At 50.3% G+C, this 20,766-nt stretch overlaps 1 protein-coding gene across 1 annotated transcript; it reads right to left on the reverse strand.

The window, feature by feature from the left end:
• Positions 1-5,087: 5,087 nt before the first annotated feature.
• Positions 5,088-20,512, reverse strand: TRH (thyrotropin releasing hormone). Its single transcript, XM_006078978.4, is given in 6 exon segments — positions 5,088-6,273; positions 6,796-7,014; positions 7,980-8,271; positions 8,273-8,513; positions 20,320-20,420; positions 20,498-20,512. Coding segments are annotated over 6 exon segments (1,386 nt in total). The 3' UTR covers positions 5,088-5,755.
• Positions 20,513-20,766: the final 254 nt, after the last annotated feature.

A 20,766-nucleotide genomic window follows, 5' to 3' on the forward strand; every position in this document is an offset into this window, starting at 1 on the left:
TTCCCAACCCAGGGATCGAACCCAAGTGTCCTACATTGCCGGGGGATTCTTTACCAGCTGGGCTATAAGGGAAGCCCAAGAATACTGGAGTGGGTAGTCTATCCCTTCTCGAGGGGATCTTCCCTACCCAGGAACTGAACCGGGGTCTCCTGCATAGCAGGCAGATTCTTTACCAACTGAGCTATCAGGGAAGCAGGACGCCTTCAACTCCCATCTCCAGCTTTGTTTTCATGTTTAACAAATGTTTTCTAACACCTGCCCTGCACTGGCACTCTCCTTGGTGCTGGGGGTACTGGCGTGATCGCCTCATGGAGCACAGAGTTTGATGATGAAGAAGGCATTTATGAAAAAATCACCCAAGAAAACTGGCAGATGCTGCGGGCCCCTCACTGCATCCCCTCAGCACTCACCTTTGCAGTGATACACAATAGCATCCTAAGATTCTCCACCTCAGGGCCCCCAGTGGTCAGTGCTTGCGGCAAGCTGAAGGTGCCAGGGTGTCAACATCCCTAGGGCCCACCTTTGACTCCTGATCAATGAGAGTCAGGAGAAAATCTCCAGCTACCTCACTCTGTCGAGTGGGACCCTCTGAGTCCTGTTCTCCAGTTTCTCAAGGGAAATCTGTTCACTACTGCATCTGCACTCGTTGCCTTCTCTTCCCCAAATCCCTCCCCAACTCTGAGACCATCACTTCCTGGATCATCCTCCAAGTAAACTGTTTGCACTCTAATCCTGTCTTAGGCTACAGATATAAAAACAAACTGTGACAGCTGCAAGGAAAGGCGAGATGTGGTGCCACATCCCGATGAAGGGTTGTCTGAAATGACAGCTAAGGAGGAGGAGGAGTTACCTAGTGTGAATCAGGAGTGAGCACAGCAAACACTTTGCTCTAGGGATGTTGAGCAGAAAAGTTGATCTAACACAGCAGGGCTGGCATTCAGCAAGTTGTGTCGATACTGCTGTGGCCTCACAGGTGTGTTAGAATCCGTCCATTCTGATCGGACGTGTGCCCTGATTGGCTGATGCCTGTCTGGTACCAGTCTTTGAATATCTGGAATATTGCTCTCGGAATAAAGTGCTTATGAAATTGTCAAAGGGCTGGGGGATCCATCCTGCAGAAAAATACCACAGAAGCACCCCGCCAGGGGAGCTGTTTTCTCTGTTTCTAATCAGGAAAATGAGGAGACCGCCATGGGAATCACTGAGCTTAAGAACCCGCTACCAGTCAGTCCTAAAAGAAATCAACCCTGAATATTCATTGGAAGGACTGATGCTGATGCTGAAACTCCAATACTCTGGCCATCTGATGCAAAGAGCTGACTCATTAGAAAAGACCCTGATGCTGGGAAAGATGGAAGGTAAGAGGAGAAGTGGGTGAGAGAGGAGGAGATGGTTAGATAGCATCACCAACTCAATGGACATGAATCTGAGCAGACTCCAGGAGATAATGGAGGACAGGGAAGCCTGGCATGCTGCAGTCCACGGGGTGACAAAGAGCCGGACATGACTTAGCAACTGAACAATAACAGCAACTTGGAATATTATTCAGCAATCAAAAAGAACAAAGTAACAAGACGTGTTACATCATGGATGGACTTCAAAAGCATTGTGCCAATTGGCAAAAGCCAGGCATAAGAGACCACATGCTGTAGATTCTATTTGTATAAAATATCCAGCAAACACAAATGTATGGAGAAGAAGTATATGAGTGGTTGCCTGGGGCTAAGAGTAGGGAGAGAGATTAATTGTAAATGGGCATGGGGATTTTACTGGGGGTCTGAAAATGTTCTAAAATTGATTAATGATGATGGTTGTATCACTATGTAAATTTACTAAAAATCACTGAAGTATATTCCTGCAATAAATAAATCTCAGGATACGTAAAATATACCACCAATAAAGTTGTTTATAAGGGAAAAGAACATACTATGATAGCTGCGAAGCTGGCCAGAAAGGTGCTTTCAACAACTGACTCCAGATGCTCTCAGAGCTGGAGTTTGGAGAGCAGGAAGGTGCTGCAGAAACAGATCACTATCACCTTGCTTTCCAGCAGGAATCATCAGAGCAGCCGTCCCAATCTCACTTCTTCCCCGCGGACACCTTAATGTGAGCCCAAAACTCGAGCTGCAAGGGAGTCTGGGAAATGCAGTTTCTGCTTTCTAACCTCCACAGTTCAGGAAGTACCCTAGGATACTTCAAAAGTATCCTTGGATACCCTAGGATACTGATCTGGAGAATGTGAGGAATAGGAGAAAAGGGGGCTCCAGACGGAGGGAGAAACTTAGACAAAGGTCCTGAGGTGTGTTTAGGAAACAGAAAAGAGGCCGACTGGGTGGGCCGTGGTAAGGATTTTATTCTAGGCAAGTTGGAAGCTGCTAAGAGGTCTTAAGCAGTATGGTTTCCATAGTCCTATCTGCTTCTCTCTGGCTGCTGTGTGGACAATGGCCTTTGGGGACAAGCGTGGAAGCCAGAGACCAGCAAATGATGGTGGCCAGGACCTGGGGGGTGTCAGAGGAACTGGGAGAAAATGGGTGGACTTGAGACAGATCTAGGAGGTAAAATTTATAGGACATACCAAACACTGGACGCTGGAGGAGGGGTTAGGTAGAGATGAGCCCCAAGTTTCAGACTAACTCTAACCTTACTTTTCTCTTAGTATCCTTTTCTTTGAACTGGAGATGACTATGATGGGTAATTAATTCATTCAACAGGTATTTACAAATCACCTATATGTGCTGGACAGTGGGATAAAAGTGCCCATCAGGCAAAGCCTGATGTCTGGGCCCAGAGTAAATGATTAGGAAGTTTTCTTTTTCTTTCATCTTTCAGAGCTCACCTCAAGTGCCCCTTTCCCCAGAGAGGCTTCCTTGATTCCATTCCCAAATCACACTGCTCTCTCACACTTCTAAGGGGCTGTGATCAGCGCTAGACAACAGGAGAAATATGGGCCACATTTCTCCTCGAAGAAAGGAATGGGCCAAAACCCCTCAGATTTCCAGTGTTAGCACTCTAGAAACATTGGTTTTTTTCCCCCACTGGGCCTTTGTTTATGTTCTTTATTTCTGCCTGAAATATCTTCCCTCTTATTTATCCTGTGACTCAGCTTGGATGTTTCCTCCTCTAGGAAGCCTGCTTTGCTCAGCCAGACGGATTTGCTCTGCCGTCTGTGTCTATCCTGCGTGCTTTACTAGCTACAACGTGGTCTGATCACTCTCAGGGGTACAGGGGGATCATTAAATGACTGGGGAAGCGGGTGTCTCACTCTTCAAATGGCCCCATGTCTGAAGAGGTAACGACAACCCACACCAAGCACGTTTGGAAGGAGCAGAGGGTAGGGTGTGCTCTTGGGCAAGCACTTCATTTCTCCACACTCAACTGCCATTCAACGTCAGAAGGACACACCAGGGCTTCCCTGGTGGCTCAGTGGTGGTGAATACACCTGCCAATGCAGAAGACACGGGTTCGATCCCTGATCCGGGAAGATCCCACAGGCCGCAGAGCAACTCAGCCCATGCACCACAATCACCAAGCCTGTACTCTAAAGCCAGGGAACTGCAGCTACTGAAGCCTGCGCGCCCCAGAGCCCATGCGTCATAACAAGAGAAGCTACTGCAACGAGAAGCCTGTACAACTCGGGAGTAGCCCCCACTCGCCGCAACTAGAGAAAAGCCCTCAGAGCAGCAAAGCCCTAGAGCAGCCAAAAAGAATAAATATATTTTTTTAATTAGCAAAAAACACAACAAAACAGTCTTGTGTATTTTTTTTAAAAAAGGACATGACAGGCAGCTTCTTGGGGCCTCATGGGACTGGCTGAGAAAGCAGCTGCAAGCCCTGAGCTCCCGGGAAGAGCTCTTTAAGTGGCCCGTGTTACCAGTATTAGGGTGTCTGCCTTCCAGTAGGTCTCTGAGCAGAGGGTTTCCTGCTAGGTCCCCGCTTACCCTGATGGTCCAGTGAAGAAGAGCCAGGGGGTCTAGAGGGAAGGCCAGCCCTACCTTCAGGCACCTTGGTTCCTAATCTCTGTGCTGGTTCCCTCATCAAAAATAGAAAAATCCATCAACGCCTCAATAGTTCAGCAGACTTCTGCGGATATTAATGGAGATGACGCGTGTGAATGCATAAGCTCCTCCAACCCCAGCCCACCCGAACTGTGGTTCCTTGAGGATGGGAACTGAGTCTCAGACACCCTTCCAACCCTTCTTTCCCTCTCCAGGAAGGTGACCAAATGCTGTCTGCAGGAAAGCCAAATAGCCCATCCACCCACCAGAAAAGAAGGTGTGTGACTCATAGTCTAAGACCCAGGGAAATTTCAGAGTTTGAGTCAGAAGTGGGAAGGTGGCCACGAAAGGGCCAAATTCAGCCCCAGACACGTCACTTGAGCTTTCTGTATGTTGGTTTCCTGATTAGGAAATTTGGCCTAATCATAGTAACACCCGGGATCATTGTGAAGATCAGAATTAATATGGTTAATGTGCTTAAGAACTGCCTGACACATAGTACATGTTGGGTATATGTCACTATTATTATCATTATTTGATTCACAGGATGTCAAAGTTTTTGACTGAAGTGCTGTCAGATGGACTTTTCCACTTTTGCCCAAGTCCCCACCACTCCCTCTTGTCCCACACCCAGCCTGCCTCCCTGCTCGGCCCCTGGTTTGAGTTCGCAAACACAGCCTGGCCCTCTGTCCTCACTGTGCCTGCCAGATGACACATGAACTCTTGGTTCCTGCCAAGAACGATGGTGATTATAAAACTGGGCCAGCCCAGCCCTGTCACCAATCAGGGAAACCCAAGTCAGGGTCCTGAGCTGCCTCTCGCACCCGTGGCTCTGCCCCAGCTAGCTGGGTATCTTCTGGCAAGTCTCTCCTCTTCTCTAGGCCTCAGTCTCCCCAGGTGTCAAATGGGCTCCAAAGCTCCCGTCCACCTCCCTGGAGCTTGTTCTGAGCTGGGAATGGTGGAGAGGACTTTTCACCCCTGCAAGTTCCCTGATTCCCTTCTCAGCAGAGCTGGGGAACTCTCAGCCTGTCCCCTCTCAATGCTGTAAAGATAAATCCCACACCAGCTGAGATATAACTGCAACCGCCGAAGTTATCCAGATGTAGGTTTTATTAACACGGATAGGAGAAAGGTGCCTAGAAGGATACATACGAGCCACGACTTCCAGGGTGACGTTTACAAATTCCTGCACGTGTTTATTCCTGCAGCCACCACGCAGCACAGAGCCACCTACGATGTTTCTCCCAAGCAGAACACAGCTGTGGGGAGGGGCTCTTCCTACCCACAAAAGGATGCCCAGAAGAGAACGAAACCCTGGGTGCCGGGGGTGAAGTGTATACATGGCAAATCCTGGCACATGGCAAGGGCTGGAAGCTGGATCTGGACCCCACCCACCCTCCCTGGTTGCTCACATCAGTGGCACCCTGTTCCACTCTGGGGGTCCCTTAGAAGACACAGCAAGCTCATCTTAGGGCTAGGGAGGGAAGCAGGCCTGCCGGGGTGGGGGAGAGGGACTCTGGGGTCTGTCGCCTCGCCAGAGATGCCGAGTGGGGTGACACAGGGTGTGAACTCATCGGCTGGCTTTCTCACGTCCCTGATATAGGCAGGCGAGGCCAAGAGTTTGACATGTGTGTAAACTGGGGGCTCGGGAGTATGGTCAGGCAACTAAGGAGGAGGGGGAAAGGGGGGTCACAGGGGGGTAGGGTGCACAGGGCTCAAGATGCTCTTAGACCACAAACTGAGTTTACAGGCAACGGGGCTCACTCCTCCAGGGGCTCGCTGGCCCAGGCCGCTCGCCGCCCAGGGTGCTGCCGCTTCTCTTCAGCCCCCTGCCCCCGGCTAAGGTCATCAAGGAGGCCCAGCAGAAGGCTGGCTTGGCCACAGGGTCCCCGGGGTCCGCACGGGCTCCCCAGGGCCCTCTTTCCAGGATGCTGGCGTTTCTCAGACATCAGCTCTTGACCCTCATCCTCGTCCTCTCCTGCCTCCTCCCAGCTCCTTTGGGCCCTGGGGTCCACCAGCCGTCTGCCTGGGTGCTGCCTCTTGGTGACAGCGTACCCAAGCCAGGAGGCACGCCGGCCGGGATGCTGCCGCTTCTGCTGACCCGCGTCCACCGCCCATGCTGCCACGTCGTCCCTCCGGCCGGGGTGCTGCCGTTTGCGGAGTCCTGCAGCCCCTCCTTCTTCCTCTTCTCCTTCCACTCCCTCATCTGCCTCCTCCTCCTCCCTTTTGCCAGGATGCTGACGCTTGGAGAACCAATCGGGTTGAAAGATCTGAGACTCTGTGGAAGGAAAGAGGCCAGTGAGGGACCCCGTGACCTGCAGATGCCCACTCCAGCCTTCCTTCCAGGCAAGACAGATTCCCACAGCATTCACCCAGATTCATGGCCTTGCACCTGCCTCTCAGCCCTCATAGACCCAGGCACACTCACACAGGTGGTCAAGGGCATGGCCTCTGGTTCCACTCCCCAGCTGTGTGACTGTACGCAACTCAACTTCTTTGAGCCTCAGTTTCCTTCTGAGTAAAATGGGGGTGGGGAAGGGTAATAACAGTACCTATCTGAGGCTTTGGTGGTTTAGTCGCTAAGTCGCGTCGGACTCTTGAGACCCCATGGACCGTAGCCTGCCAGGCTCCTCTCTCCATGGAATTCTCCGGCAAGAATACTGGAGTGGGTTGCTATTTCCTTCTCCAGGGGATGTTCCCCACCCAGGGATTGAGCCTCCTCTGTGGCCGGGTTTCCCCTAACCTTCTCCAGTCGGCGTCCTTCTCTCAACCCGCAGCCCCACACAGTCCCAGCCCTCACCAGATACGCTGTCATCCTGGTCTTCTCGCAGTCGCTGGAGGTCTTCCCGGAGGAGGAGGAGGCGCTCCGCCTGGCGCAGGAGGTCTTCCAGGCCCTGTTGCTCAGACAGGTCCGCCTCCTGCTGGGCCACATCCAGCTGTGCGCGGCCTCCAGGGACACCGGTCAGGGTCAGGGTCAAAGCCATGGCTAGCAGAAACCAAGGGCTAGGCATCTTGGCGTCTGGGGCAGGGAGACAGGAAGAGAAAAAAAAGTACACCGCTGTGCTCCCGTCCCAGCCTGCTCTATGACTCTCTTTCCTGTCCTGGGGGATACCCGAGGCCGGGGGTGAGCTGGGGAGGATCAACCATGCTCTCCCGGGAGCAGGACCACCTGCCACATTTGGGTGAGGTCAGCTGGAGGACCTGCCTTGAGTCCTGGGCATCCTCAGCCCTAAGGATGCTTGGACAGCCTGCCCGCCCCCAGGTCTACCTGCGAGAGTCAGGGACCCCATCTCCACGGCCACTTCTCAATGACAGCAGTGTAACTACCAAGATTGCGGCGTGGGCCCAACGGCCAGGACGCTGACCTGCAGCGTCGCAGGCTAAAATGCTTCCCCAAGGTTCCCAAAGCAATGTTTTTATTCCAACACGCCTTCTACAGCGTTCTGATTGCAACGCTGACTATTTCTAATGCTAAGATTCTAGGGCCAGGCTAGGAATCAAATTCTAACACTAAGAGGCTAATTTCAATAGGCTAAATCCCATTTCTAGCTCCGAGACTGAGATTCTCAGACTGAGGTCGGTTGCCACCGTGAACAGTCTGTAAGATTCGGATTCGAATTCTAACTCCCAGGCTTTCCCGCCGGTGCCTTGACTGCCCAGCGCAGCCCCCGGCATCCTGGCGCGGACCTCCAGCTTGGGGAAGCCCGGCAGCGGTGGGATGCGAACCTCCCCGCGATGTGCGGCTCCAAAGGCCGGGACGTGCGCGCCGGGAGGGGCCGCCAGCCCTGTGCCCGCGCCGTGCCTCCGTCGGGCCCCGGCCTGCGCCATGGAAGACCCGGGGGTGGAAGTGCAGCGCGCCTCCCGGGAGCGCTCCGAGCTCCAAAGCCGCCGCTCTCCGCGGGGCGCATTGGAGGGCGGGCAAAGCACCCCCCTTTCCCGGGCCCCGGACGCCGCCCGCGGGGAGAAGGGACCGAGAGTGGTTACCTGCCCGGCACGAGCTCCGCGGACCGGTCCGGGATCCTGGGCTCCGATCCGGAGATTCGGGGTCTGGGGTCGGCGGGTCAGGAGTCGAGGAGCGCTGGTAGGACCCGGGGCGCCGGTTGCCCTCCTCGCCGCGGGGCCGCTGCTTATATCTGCGCGAGGCGGCGGCGCGGGTGAGGTCAGCGCGGAGGGGTCGCGGCCGCCGGGAAGGGACGCTGACGGCAGCGGGCCCCGTGGGTACCCCGCCCGCTGGCCCGCCTGCCTGCCTGCTCCGCCGGAAATCTGGGGCGTGGGCGGCAGGGGCGGCGGGGGCGGCGGGCGGAGGAGCTGGAGGAGGAGGCACGAGCCGCAGAATGGGATGCTGGAGCGGGGTGGTTTCTGCATCCAGCTTCGAAGGTCTGATGTCTAGGAGAACAGCCGGTTAGGGGACAAAGGCAGAGATGCTGAGAGAATCGCACAGAGATGCGCACAGGACAGACGCGGAGATGGAGACGGATAGATGCACAGAGAGATACAGAGCAGACCACGCCAGGGAGACTGAAAGACGCAGAGACAGTCAAGATGGGGAGTTGGGGGCTGCGGGGGAGAGGGAGGTGGAGTAAGGGAGAGACCCAGAGAGGAAGAAAGTGGACAAGTGGACCTGGGCTCTGATCTTGACTGTGTTGCCTCTGGAAAATGTCTCCCCCTCTCTGGGCCCAATTTTCTCATCTCTACAGTGAGGGAAGGCCTCAGTTTCTAAAATTTCAAAACTGTAATGGACATGAGTTTGAGTAAACTCCGGGAGTTGGTGATGGACAGGGAAGCCTGGCGTCCTGCAGCCCATGGGGTCGCAAAAAGTCGGACACGACTGAGCGACTGAACTGAACTGAACTGAACTGGCCTGTTGGGCTTCCCAGGTGGCGCTAGTGATAAAAGAATCCACCTGCCAATGCAAGAGACACCAATTCGATCCCTGGGGCGGGAAGATCCCCTGGAGTGGGAAGATCCCCTGGAGTAGGAAATGGCTAGCCACTCCAGTATTCTTGCCTGGGAAATCCCATGGCCAGAGAAAAAACTCAGTAACTGACGTTTTACAGCCAGGAGAACGCAGGGAAATTATGGATTTGTGGCTTCTCTTGAAAATCTCTTGGGAAAAAAGTGGGCTTGCATTTCCTCCTGACAACAGCTGCCCCGGGTCACCACACCCTCCACCAATTTCTACTGTCTTCCCAGTGTGTTGCTCTGGTCCTTGAGTAGGGACATTGGAGTTTGTGACCCCTGGATAGGAAGTTTTTTTGAATGTACCTACCCCAGGCAAAGGAAGTGAAGGGATACAGTGAGCAGAAAAGCAACGATCCCAAGGAGCTTGTGCACCAATCAGTCCCCGAAGTCAGATGATGCCTTGGAGGAGAGCATTGTCACACTAGTCCTGGGAACAGCCTCCATAGTGAAAGAGTTAATGGGCGCCCACAGTGTGCCAGGCTCCGTGGTCCCTCCTGGAGATATAGAAGTGTGCCAGGCATACTTAAAGGGAACCACATTTTAGGCGGAGGGAACAACATCAGTGAAGACTCTTCTACCTCTGGACAGTCTGAACATTATTCTGCCTCCCCATACAGTAGTTCTTCGGGCAAAACTTGGAGTACCTGTTGTATGTCTCAAGCCATGCTGGTGGTTTGGCAAGGGGAATCCGAGAGTGTTAGTTGTCACTCCTTTCCTTGGCAGAGCATCTAGCTTTCCAGGCATGTCCACCACCTCATTGCATCCCTACATCACCTTTACATCAGCCTTACATCACAAGATAAGTGGGATAGGGACTATTAGTCCCACTTTACAGATAGGGACATAGAGACTCAGAGAGGCAGAAAGACTAGAGGTGGGAGGGAACTTTTAGATCACCAGCTATAGTCCGCTCCTCATTCTTAGGTGAAGATACTGAGGTCCGGAGAGGTAACCTAACCACCTTCCCAACTCCCAGACACACGTTGTGTCCCCAGGGTCAGATGGTTGGATGGGATTGGATTACAAACCTGAAATTCCAGACTTGATCTCCCAACCAGACCCCAGGATTAGAAGAACTGCCATCCTAGCTAAGCATTAAATCAGACAGACAGATAGACCTCTTACCTTTCATATACAGCAGTGCAGGTGTAAATCAATGCCATCTCTTTGGGTGGCAACCTGAAAATTTAACACATGTGTACCTTCCACAAGGCTTCTCAGGTGGTGCTTATAGTAAAGAACCTGCCAGCCAATGCAGAAGACGTAAGAGAGGCTGGTTTGATCCCTGGGTGGGGAAGACCCCCTGGAGGAGGGCATGGCAACCCACTCCAGTATTCTTGCCTGGAGAATCCCTTGGACAGAGGAACCTGATGGGCTACAGTCCATGGGTCGCAAAGAGTCGGACACGACTGGGGCAACTTAGCACGAAGCATGCACCTTCCACAAGACAATTCTGTTCCCCGAATTCATCCTATAGACACCCACACCTGCACATGAATTACACACACAGGATATTCAGGGCAGCAAGATTCACAGAAGCCAGAACTGGAACAAACCTGGTTGGCTGTCAATCAGGAGAGATCTGCTTGAATCAACTGGGGCCCATCTGCAGCTACAGGGTACTATGTCACTCTTAGCCGATGTGCAATAAGCTCCAGGATGTATTGTTAAGTGAACAAAGCAGAGCAGAGAATAATTTTTACATTTGTGTGATGGTGCAGGAGATGAACTGTGGTTCTCGTATTCGGAGATCCCTTCAGGAGGGATGAAAGAGTACAGTGCCAGGGAGCTGGGGGGCCGGAGAAGGAGAGGTCAGGTGGGGGCTTTCTTTCACTGGCAGCCCTTAGAGGTATTTGGATTTTTTTTCTCTGTCCAGGATTCCCTGTCCACAAGTTCAGTTCAGTCGCTCAGTCACGTCCGACTCTTTGCGACCTCATGGACTGCAGCACGCCAGGCCTCCCTGTCCATCACCACCTCCCAGAGTTTACTCAAACTCACGTTCATTGAGTTGGTGATGCCATCCAATCATCTCATCCTCTGTCGTCCCCTTCTCCTCCTGCCTTCAATCTTTCCCAGCATCAGGGTCTTTTCTAATGAGTCAGTTTTTCCCATCAGGTGGCCAAAGTATTGGAGCTTCAGCTTCAGCATCAGTCCTTCCGATGAATATTCAAGACTGATTTCCTTTAGGATTGACTAGTTGGATCTCCTTGCAGTCCAAGGGACTCTCAAGAGTCTTCTCCAACACCACAGTTCAAAAGCATCAATTCTTTGGCACTCAGCTTTCTTTATAATCCAACTCTCACATCCATATGTGACTACTGGAAAAACCATAGCTTTGACTAGATGGACCTTTGTTGGCAAAGTAATGTCTCTGCTTTTGAATATGCTGTCTAGGTTGGTCATAGCTTTTCTTCCAAGGAACAAGCATCTTTTAATTTCATGGCTGCAGTCACCATCTGCAGTGATTTTGGAGCTCAAAAATATAAAGTCTGTCACTGTTTCCATTGTTTCCCCATCTATTTGCCTTGAAATGATGGGACCAGATTCCTTGTCCACAAACCCACAAGCAATATGGGAAAAATAAACAAAACAACAGAATCTTGTCTGAGTCTAAGAGATTCCCTCCCAGGGGCAGGGGGAAGTGGGGGGAACATCACTCCCTGGTGAGCCCATTTCTGTAATCAGGGGTCCGAGTTGCTTATTAGGAAGTTTCTGGATGGTTGGAGCGTGGGATGGGGGTTCCCATATAGCCCAAGGGACCAGAGAAGATGGTAAGGGCATCTGAGATGTCCTCAACAAGCCAGCTCTCTCCCTTCCTTCTGTCTCTTCCTTCCTTCTTTCAACGAATATCCACTGAGTCCTTATTAGCTACTAGGATCTGATCTGGAATCAGCACAAGATGGAAGGCTGGAAAAAGCACAAGCTGGAATCAAGATTTCGGGGAGAAATATCAATAACCTCAGATATGCAGATGACACCACCCTTATGGCAGAAAGTGAAAAGGAACTAAAAAGCCTCTTGATGAATGTGAAAGAGAAGAGTGAAAAAGTTGGCTTAAAGCTCAACATTCAGAAAACTAAGATCATGGCATCTGGTCCCATCACTTCATGGGAAATAGATGGGGAAACAGTGGAAACAGTGTCAGACTTTATTTTTGGGGCTCCAAAATCACTGCAGATGGTGATTGCAGCCATGAAATTAAAAGACGCTTACTCCTTGGAAGAAAAGTTATGACCAACCTAGATAGCATATTGAAAAGCAGAGATATTACTTTGCCAACAAAGGTCCGTCTAGTCAAGGCTATGGTTTTTCCTGTGGTCATGTATGGATGTAAGAGTTGGACTGTGAAGAAAGCTGAACGCCAAAGAATTGATGCTTTTGAACTGTGGTGTTGGAGAAGACTCTTGAGAGTCCCTTGGACTGCATGGAGATCCAACCAGTCCATCCTAAAAGAGATCAGTCCTGGGTTTTCATTGGAAGGACTGATGCTGAAGCTCAAACTCCAATATTTTGGCCACCTCATGTGAAGAGTTGAGTCATTGGAAAAGACCCTGATGCTGGGAGGAATTGGGGCAGGAGGAGAAGGGGACGACAGAGGATGAGATGGTTGGATGGCATTACCGACTCAATGGACATGAGTTTGAGTAAACTCTGGGGGTTGGTGATGGACAGGGAGGCCTGGCGTGCTGTGATTCATGGGGTGGCAAAGAGTTGAACACAACTGAGCGACTGAACTGAACTGAACTGAACTGAGGATCTGATCAAGACCTTGGGTACTATACTCAGGATATATTTTTAATGCTTTGACCTCTGGGGTCTTGCTGACTCTCTGGAGAGCCTGCCCCTCCCAGGGTAGCCAGTTCCTAGAGATAGTAAAGAACTCCCATGAGAGCACCTTTCATATACAAACTAACCAATCCAGAGCCGTAATCAGCCAGGGTCAGGTACCAGACAACTAGGGACAGTCCGGATGCTCCAGAGTCCACTGGAATTATTCAAACTAGCCAGTTCTAAAGCTGCCTACCCCACTCTGCCTATTTGTTCCTGAGCAACCACAATAGAGGTTCTTGCCCATTTCCCGCCCCCACTCCCTGCTCCCTCTGCCTGACTCCCGGTGGATGCTGGTACTTCCCTCTGTGGCCCTGCATGGTGCGTGCTGTCCTCTTAGGAGCTGTGGCTCACTCCCACTCGTCTCCTCATCTACTGGTCTCACCATACCTGAATAATGTTCAAACTTATATTTTAAAACAGGGACCCAGCAGGATAACAAGTCAGGTTCCTTCTCTCTCTCATGGAGCTAGGAGTCCAGTCATTATATTGCATATACTTTTCCAACTTGCTTTTTCTTTCCCCCCACCTGATGATAGAAATCTGCTTGATTTCAAGACTGTAGTTGCTTATCAGATTAAGACAGCTTTGCTTTTGAAAAAGAATAATGAGATAACTTAATGGTGAGGTTTGGACACTATTTCTAACTCCCAGTACCCACGACTGCCACCCCCACCCACCCCAAAATGCACACACATATATCTTCCTGCATGAGGGCTCTTGAGACCCTGGGAAAGTTCTGATTTCCAGATCCTGCCTTCCCTGAGCTCCTCTAACCTCCTGTCTCAAAGCCTCTGTTCCATGTTCAGAGATGCCCCTCAGATATTGTAGGGTCTTTATCAACCCTAAGCTGCAGAAGGTCTGCCTAGCCTACCTGTTAATTTTTTTCAGGGTTTAATAAATTTTAATTTTGAGATAATTGTAGATTCACATGCAATTGTAAGAAATAATACAAAGAGGTCATTGGTACCGTTTTCCCAGCTGCCCATAACGGTTACATCTTCCTCTAGTGGTTTCTATATCCAGTACATGGTAGCTTTTTAATTGTAGCAAATGGTACCTTTTAAATATTCAGATCTTTCCTTTATTCAGCTTTAATAGAAATAATAATACATAATAAGCATCCTCTCTTTCCCAAGATCATAAAAATTGTCTCAAAAAATTCCAGGAAGAAGAGTCCTTTCAGTGTCTGCCTTTTCTCCATAGAAACTCACTCTGAAAATTTCCCCAGTCAAATTCCATTGGAGAGTTTTAACTCAATTGATCAATGACTTTATTGATCATGAGTCCACTGTAAACTTTTCAGTTGTTAATTCAATCATGGATGTATTTCTTTATTCAACAAGGATTTCCAACATACATCCAAGTGTCAAGGATGGTTCCAGCCCAGGGCACACAGGGGTGGTGGGGTGGGGAAGGGGGGTCACGGGAAGGGGTCTGATCTCCTGGGGTCTTGTTGGTGGTAGAAAATAAAAGAGGATGGATTTTGTTCTTGAGGCAATGGCACAACAGAGGGCTTAAAGCAGGGAGAACTCTGAGCTGATTTATCCTTTCAGACCATCCCCCTGTCTGCTTGGCTAATTGTGAGTACATCGAGGGCAAAGAGGAATAGCAAAGCCAGTGAGGAGCTTCTGTGGAACCCTTGTTCCTTGTGAAATCTCCCGTCTGTCTCATCCCATTCTGTTCACTGTCTCCTCCTGGGTTCTCGCTCTACTCTGCCTGCATCTATCTGTGCCCCAAGGGGCTCAGCCTGGGTCTGCTCCCACCATGCACCGCCGAGCCTTCCTCAGCAACTTCGCTGCACCCGGCCACAAACCAGCTTCCTCACAAAACCACAGAACCACTGTGTGAAGTTTCACACATTCATGCTTCTGCCCCTCTTCTTAGCCCTTGCCACCTGTGGGCCATTTATTCTTTTTTTTACATACAGACTTTAAGACAACATATTCAGAAACTATGAATGCAGACATGTATACACATATATACTAAATATGAAGAATAGTTTGAACCCTTTAAGCACCTAGAAGAAAGTGAAAATTGCTCAGTCATGTCAGGCTCTTTGCAACCCCATGGACTATACAGTCCGTGGAATTCTCCAGGCCAGAATACTGGAGTGGGTAGCCTTTCCCTTCTCCAGGGGATCTTCTCAACCCAGGGAACCCAGGGCTCCCACCTTGCAGGCAGATTCTTCACCAACTGAGGGAAGCCCTTGAGCACCTTATGTGGAGATATTAAGTGAGGAAATATTTTTTCTAAAATGAGTGGCGTATTAATGTAAAAAAAAATCCCATCTTCTTTTTTATTGTGAAAGCTACCTTTCAGAAACGTAATATGCCTCCACTGGCCTGTCTGCACTCACTATCCCACTTTTCAAGCAGTCTCAGAGTTGAATCCTGCATTCTTGCTGTATGCCAAGGGTTAGGTCATTTAATATGTAAAAGATGCTGGTGTCGAAAGGGTGGACTTTATAATTGGACACATTCTTTAGAGCCTCCTGCAAATGCTCATTTGTTAATACATTCATTTATTTACTCATTTATTCGCTCATTCATTCATTTCTCCTTTTATTTGCTAGTTTAATGAACATTCCCTGGGCAGGTCATGTTGAGTTTTGGGGTCACTGAGGGCATCCAGAAAGGAACACTCTTCTGAAGATGTTAGCAGTCCGGGAGGGGAGGAGAACCTGTCCACATCAATTGCACTGCAACGTACCAAGTGCTTGAAAGCCCTGGGGTGGGGCCTCAGATCCAGCCGATGGGGTCAGGGATGGATGGTTTGTTGGACAAGACTTGGAGTTATTTTGGATGGAAGGTCCTACCAGGGAGCTTTCTCTGACCACCCTGGCTGAAACAGGTGGCCATCGCACTTGCCCTTCCCCGCCAGCCTTTATCATGAAGCGCAGTTGGGTGTTTATTTCCTTGTCCCTGGTTTGTTGTCCGCCTCCTGCAGAGGAACCTCACTTTGTGAGGACAGGTGCTTGCTCCGTGCTGTTTTTCTGGTTTCTGGCCCAGAGCTAGCGCTTGGTAAAGAGTTATTGAACGACTGACGGCACGAGTGAATGCGTTCAGTCCAGAACGAGTGCGCACAAGCTGAGTTGCCTGGCCGACGTCTTTCAAACCGAGAGGGCATAAGGGTAGCCCCCCCACCCCGTGTCATCTCTGGGCACACACAAGGCAGTCTAGACATTTACCGGAAGGAGGAACAAACCACATGGGGGGCAGTTTCGGGGTATGTGAGGAGAGACGCGAAGGCAAGAGCAATCAGGGAAGGCTTCCTGGGGGTGGATGGGCTGGAGGATGGGGGTACTCGGGACCAGCAGGACTGGAAACAGGTGAGCCTTAGCTGTTCGAGGACCTATTTTTCTCCCCTTCCTGAGCAGAGACATCCCTTCGCCAGAGCAGTGTGGTCCAGAGATGGCTGATGCCCAGGGAGGCTTCCCATGCCCTGTGAAATGCCCAGCAGAGTCGTGCCCCTGTCTGGGTTCAGGACCAGCCCAGGATTCTATGGTCCAGGCTGACTGATGAGCTGAAGCCCTGAGCCCCACCAGCCCAGGCCCTGTGCCTCCCTGAGGTCTTACATTCATGCCGAGAGGCCAATTGTACGTCTGTGTGGTCCAGATTGTGTCTAAAGAGCAATTTTCCGCTCTGCTGGAGCTTGCTGAATGGAGCCTGCGATCAGAGAGGGCCCGGGGTGGCTGAGATGCCGCCAACCCGCAGAGCCAGCCAGGGAGTGGAACTCACGAGAGCGGCTCTGGAGAGTGTTGTCCCATGCATGTAGGTGGCGTGGAGGGTGTGCACAGAGGTGTTCGGGTGCATGGCTCTGCATCACACAGGCACCTTGAGTGTGCGTATGAACGTGTGTGCAGTCCATGTCCATGTCTGTGCGGTGTGCACATGCGTTTGTGCCCAGGGATACAGGTCAGGGTGTACCTGCGTCACACACATTATCTGTGGCTCAGTTTGGGGCGGGGTCTGTGATCATCTTAGGGTCCAGTTAGTCACTGGTGACCCCATCTGGGGAGGACACGTGGCTGTAGGTCCAGTGTTTTATTTGTGCATGGACCACTCTCGTTGCCTCCTTTCACACTGACCCGTAAGTTCTTTTCTTCTTTATTCTTTGCTAGCTGAGGCTTCCCAGGTGGTGGTAGTGGTAAAGAACCCACCTGCTAATGCAGAGAGGTGGGTCCAATCCCTGGGTCAGAGGAAGATCCCCTGGAGAAGGGAATGGCAACCCAATCCAGTATCCCTGCCTGGAGAATCCCATGGACAGAGGAGCCTGGCGGGCAAAAGTCCAGGGGGCTGTGAAAAGTCAGACACAGCTAAGCGACTGAGCAGACACTGCGCACACATACTCTACTAGCTGGCCTGGTAAGTTAACACGTGTTATTATAACAGAAGGAACTCCCCTGCGGACATAATGTGTTCACCTCCCAGAGAGTTTAACACACAGTGGGCGCTGAGGAAGGAGATGAATGTGGAGAGGGACAGCAGAAAGAGATTGTGTGTAGCAACCAATGCCCGGGTGCCCCGCACACATCGTTTTCTCATTCAATGCACGCAGGCGTATGAGGGCAAAATGATTCTGCCTCTTTAAAGAAACCGAGGCTCGGAGAAGCAAAATGACCTACTCAGAGTCACATAGCCAGGAAATAGAGGAACTTGGCTTTGAATCAGGTTTGTGTTATTCTAAAACGTGCCCACTGGGACATATCTGGTGGTCCAGTGGCTAAGAATCTGCCTGCCAATGCAGGGGACACGGGTTCGATCCCTGGTCCAGGGAAGATCCCACATCCCTTGGGGGCAATTATGCCCATGTACTGCAATCATGGAAGCCCAGTTATCTAGAGTCCATGCTCTACAACACAAAACCAACCTCCAGTCACGCAAATGGAGAAAACCCAGTGCAGCCAAAAATAAATAGAATTTTAAAAATAATAAAATCCTTTATTAAAATAAATAAAAATTTCTACTTTATCCCACTGGAAGGGACTGTACCCAGTTGAAAACAACTAGCGTTAGGATGTTGATACATATGAAAAATTCTTTTTCCTTTCGCAAAATTTTCTTTGATGTTTTGCTTACGTCTTCTCACTAAATTAGAGGGAGTTTTATTTTTTAACAGAAAATGTTTTGAAGGAATCCATACCTCAAGCCATCAGCCCAGACTCTGATGTCTCAAGGCCCATCGTGAAAAGTGAGACTCTCACTTTTTAAATATCACGAAGCTTATCTTTGGATCCTCCCGGGAGGATATACGCTGACTCTGATGAGTCCCAAAGCGCTTTGGGTGGGTTGGGGCGGGGATGGGTGATAACCCGCGGGCTGCCTGTGAGCCGCAGTCACCGGGGGATGAGACACCGCGTCATCCATCAGGCCCGCCAGAGATGACAAGCCCCCACCCCTGCCACCGCTCCTCTTATTACAGGAGAAAAATGAAAACCAACTGCAAATCACCTTGGCCATTTAGGTATATTTATCTTGCTGTCAGCCACAAGCAGCCTCCATGCCCATGTTCTGGGCTAATTAGAGCTTGTCCTTGGAATATATGGAGTCTGAACTCTGAATATTGCAAGTTGGGGGAGCAGGTATTAATCTGCCTCTAACATTGGGCCATGAGTCAGGGTGACAAGAGATGGAGGAAGACAGCTCCAGCAGGTGCTGACAGAGGCGTCCAGTTAGTTTGGTCTGAGGAGAGGCTCATTGTCCCTCCTAAGAGTTCAAGTGTTCCTTTTCATTGCCTCATGGGAAGTCACTTGTGAGTCTGGAGTGGATGCCATTGTGTTTTGGCCTCCTATATCCATCCTTTGACCTCTGGGAAGCAGAAGGAGCCATGGTTGAGATGGTTGGATGGCATCACCAACTCAATGGACATGAGTTTGAGCAAGCTCCCGGCATTGGTGATGGACAGGGAAGCCTGGCATGCTGCAGTCCATGGGGTCACAAAGAGTCAGACATGACTGAGCAACTGAACTGAACTGAACTGAAGCAGAAGGAGCCATCTTTTCTCCTGGGGGAGGTGCCTTATCTCCATCCAGAGTGGCCTTGATGGCACACCAGCCACACCAGTGCATCCCAGTACAAGGAACTGGCATGTGGGCCACGCTTGGCCTATGGAACCCAGTCTCTTCTGGGACTTAGACTCTTGGGTGGAGACATGCCAGAGTTGTGGGGGGACACTCGTACCAGCAGTAAAGGCAGTGCTGGGATAACATGGTTGGAAAGTCACTGCTGCCTGGACCCTCCAAAGCCCTCCTTTTATTTTTCCCGGTTGCTGTTGCTCAGTTGCTAAGTCGTATCTGACTCTGCGAGCCTATGGACTGCAGCATGCCAGGCTTTCCTGTCCTTCTCCATTTCCTGGAGCTTGCTCAAACTTATATCCATGATGACATCTAACCTTCTCATCCTCTGTCGCCCCCTTCTCCTCTTGCCCTCAATCTTTCCCAGCATCAGGGTCTTTTCCAATGAGTCAGCTCTTCATATCAGGTGGCCAAAGTACTGGAGCTTCTGCTTTAGCATCAGTCCTTCCAATGAACATTCAGGACTGATTGACTGGTTTGATCCCCTTGCTGTTCAATAGACTCTCACATCCATACATGATTACTGGAAAAATCATAGCTTTGACTATATGGACTTTTGTCAGCAAAGTGATGTCTCTGTTTTTTAATACATTGTTTGAGTCAGTTTCCACTGTCCTTTCTGTCACTTGCAACCTAATGACTAACAGATGACACTCAAAGAAGTAAAGGGATCCCAGCCCAGGGAAGAAGAATCATGTGACTGACACCAGAGCAAATTCCCCTGTCTTAGCTTCTGCCACAAACTCTATAGGTCTGCATTCAAGTACCAGCTCAGCCAATGATTTGCTGGAGGAGAGAGGGGATTAGGTACCCTACTTAATATCTCTAGCTTAATTTTCCTTCTGTAAAATGAAGATGAAAATAATGCTTAAGCACTAATAATAATTTTTTTAAGTTTTCAGCTAACTAATTCATTACTACAGGCTAATCCTTATGCTAAGGATTTTTCCCACGCATTATCACATTCAGATCAGATCAGTCGCTCAGTCGTATCCGACTCTTTGCGACCCCATGAATCACAGCACGCCAGGCCTCCCTGTCCATCACCAACTCCCGGAGTTCACTGAGCCTCACATCCATCGAGTCAGTGATGCCATCCAGCCATCTCATCCTCTGTCGTCCCCTTCTCCTCTTGCCCCCAATCCCTCCCAGCATCAGAGTCTTTTCCAATGAGTCAACTCTTTGCATGAGGTGGCCAAAGTACTGGAGTTTCAGCTTTAGCATCATTCCTTCCAAAGAAATCCCAGGGTTGATCTCCTTCAGAATGGACTGGTTGGATTATCACATTAAATCCTCATAAAAATTGAATGATGTAAGTATTATAGTTATTCCCATTTTACAGATGAAAACGCTGAAACCCAGAAGTTTGGGCAATTTGCCCAAGGTCACTAGGTGGAAAACCAAATCTTTGACTCTTAACTAACACAGTACACAGCCTGTCAGTTGTTGAAAATGTACCTGGCCATGAGGGGCAGGGAGCTCTGCTCTGCCTGTTGGTTCACAAGCTCTAGCCTCTTTGTTACTTGTTCTGCACCTTTCAGAGGTACCTCCAATTCTACCTGAAAAGTATTCCTTTGAGGAAGTGACCCAAAGTCTCATGAGTCTCTGAGAGAACAAAGCAAGTTCGAGGCCTTACCTGACACAGGGCCATTGGCCCTATGGATGATATCTGAACTGAACTTTCAAAAGATGGATGGTTTCTCCTGGCCTCATCTGTATGTAGTCAAAAGGAGGCCAGAAAATTTAAAGGATACTAATGCTTTAGGTGATTGAGTGAATGAATGAATGGACGAGTCAGGGAGTGAATAAATCCATGAATGAGCAAGTGAGTGAGTGAGATAGAAGTAAATTGGTTTCCTGCCTTATGGAACTCCTAGGTCAACTGGAGAACTTCCCAGGTGGCTT

This window comes from Bubalus bubalis, chromosome 21, assembly GCF_019923935.1.
Source record: "Bubalus bubalis isolate 160015118507 breed Murrah chromosome 21, NDDB_SH_1, whole genome shotgun sequence".
Taxonomy (NCBI): domain Eukaryota; kingdom Metazoa; phylum Chordata; class Mammalia; order Artiodactyla; family Bovidae; genus Bubalus; species Bubalus bubalis.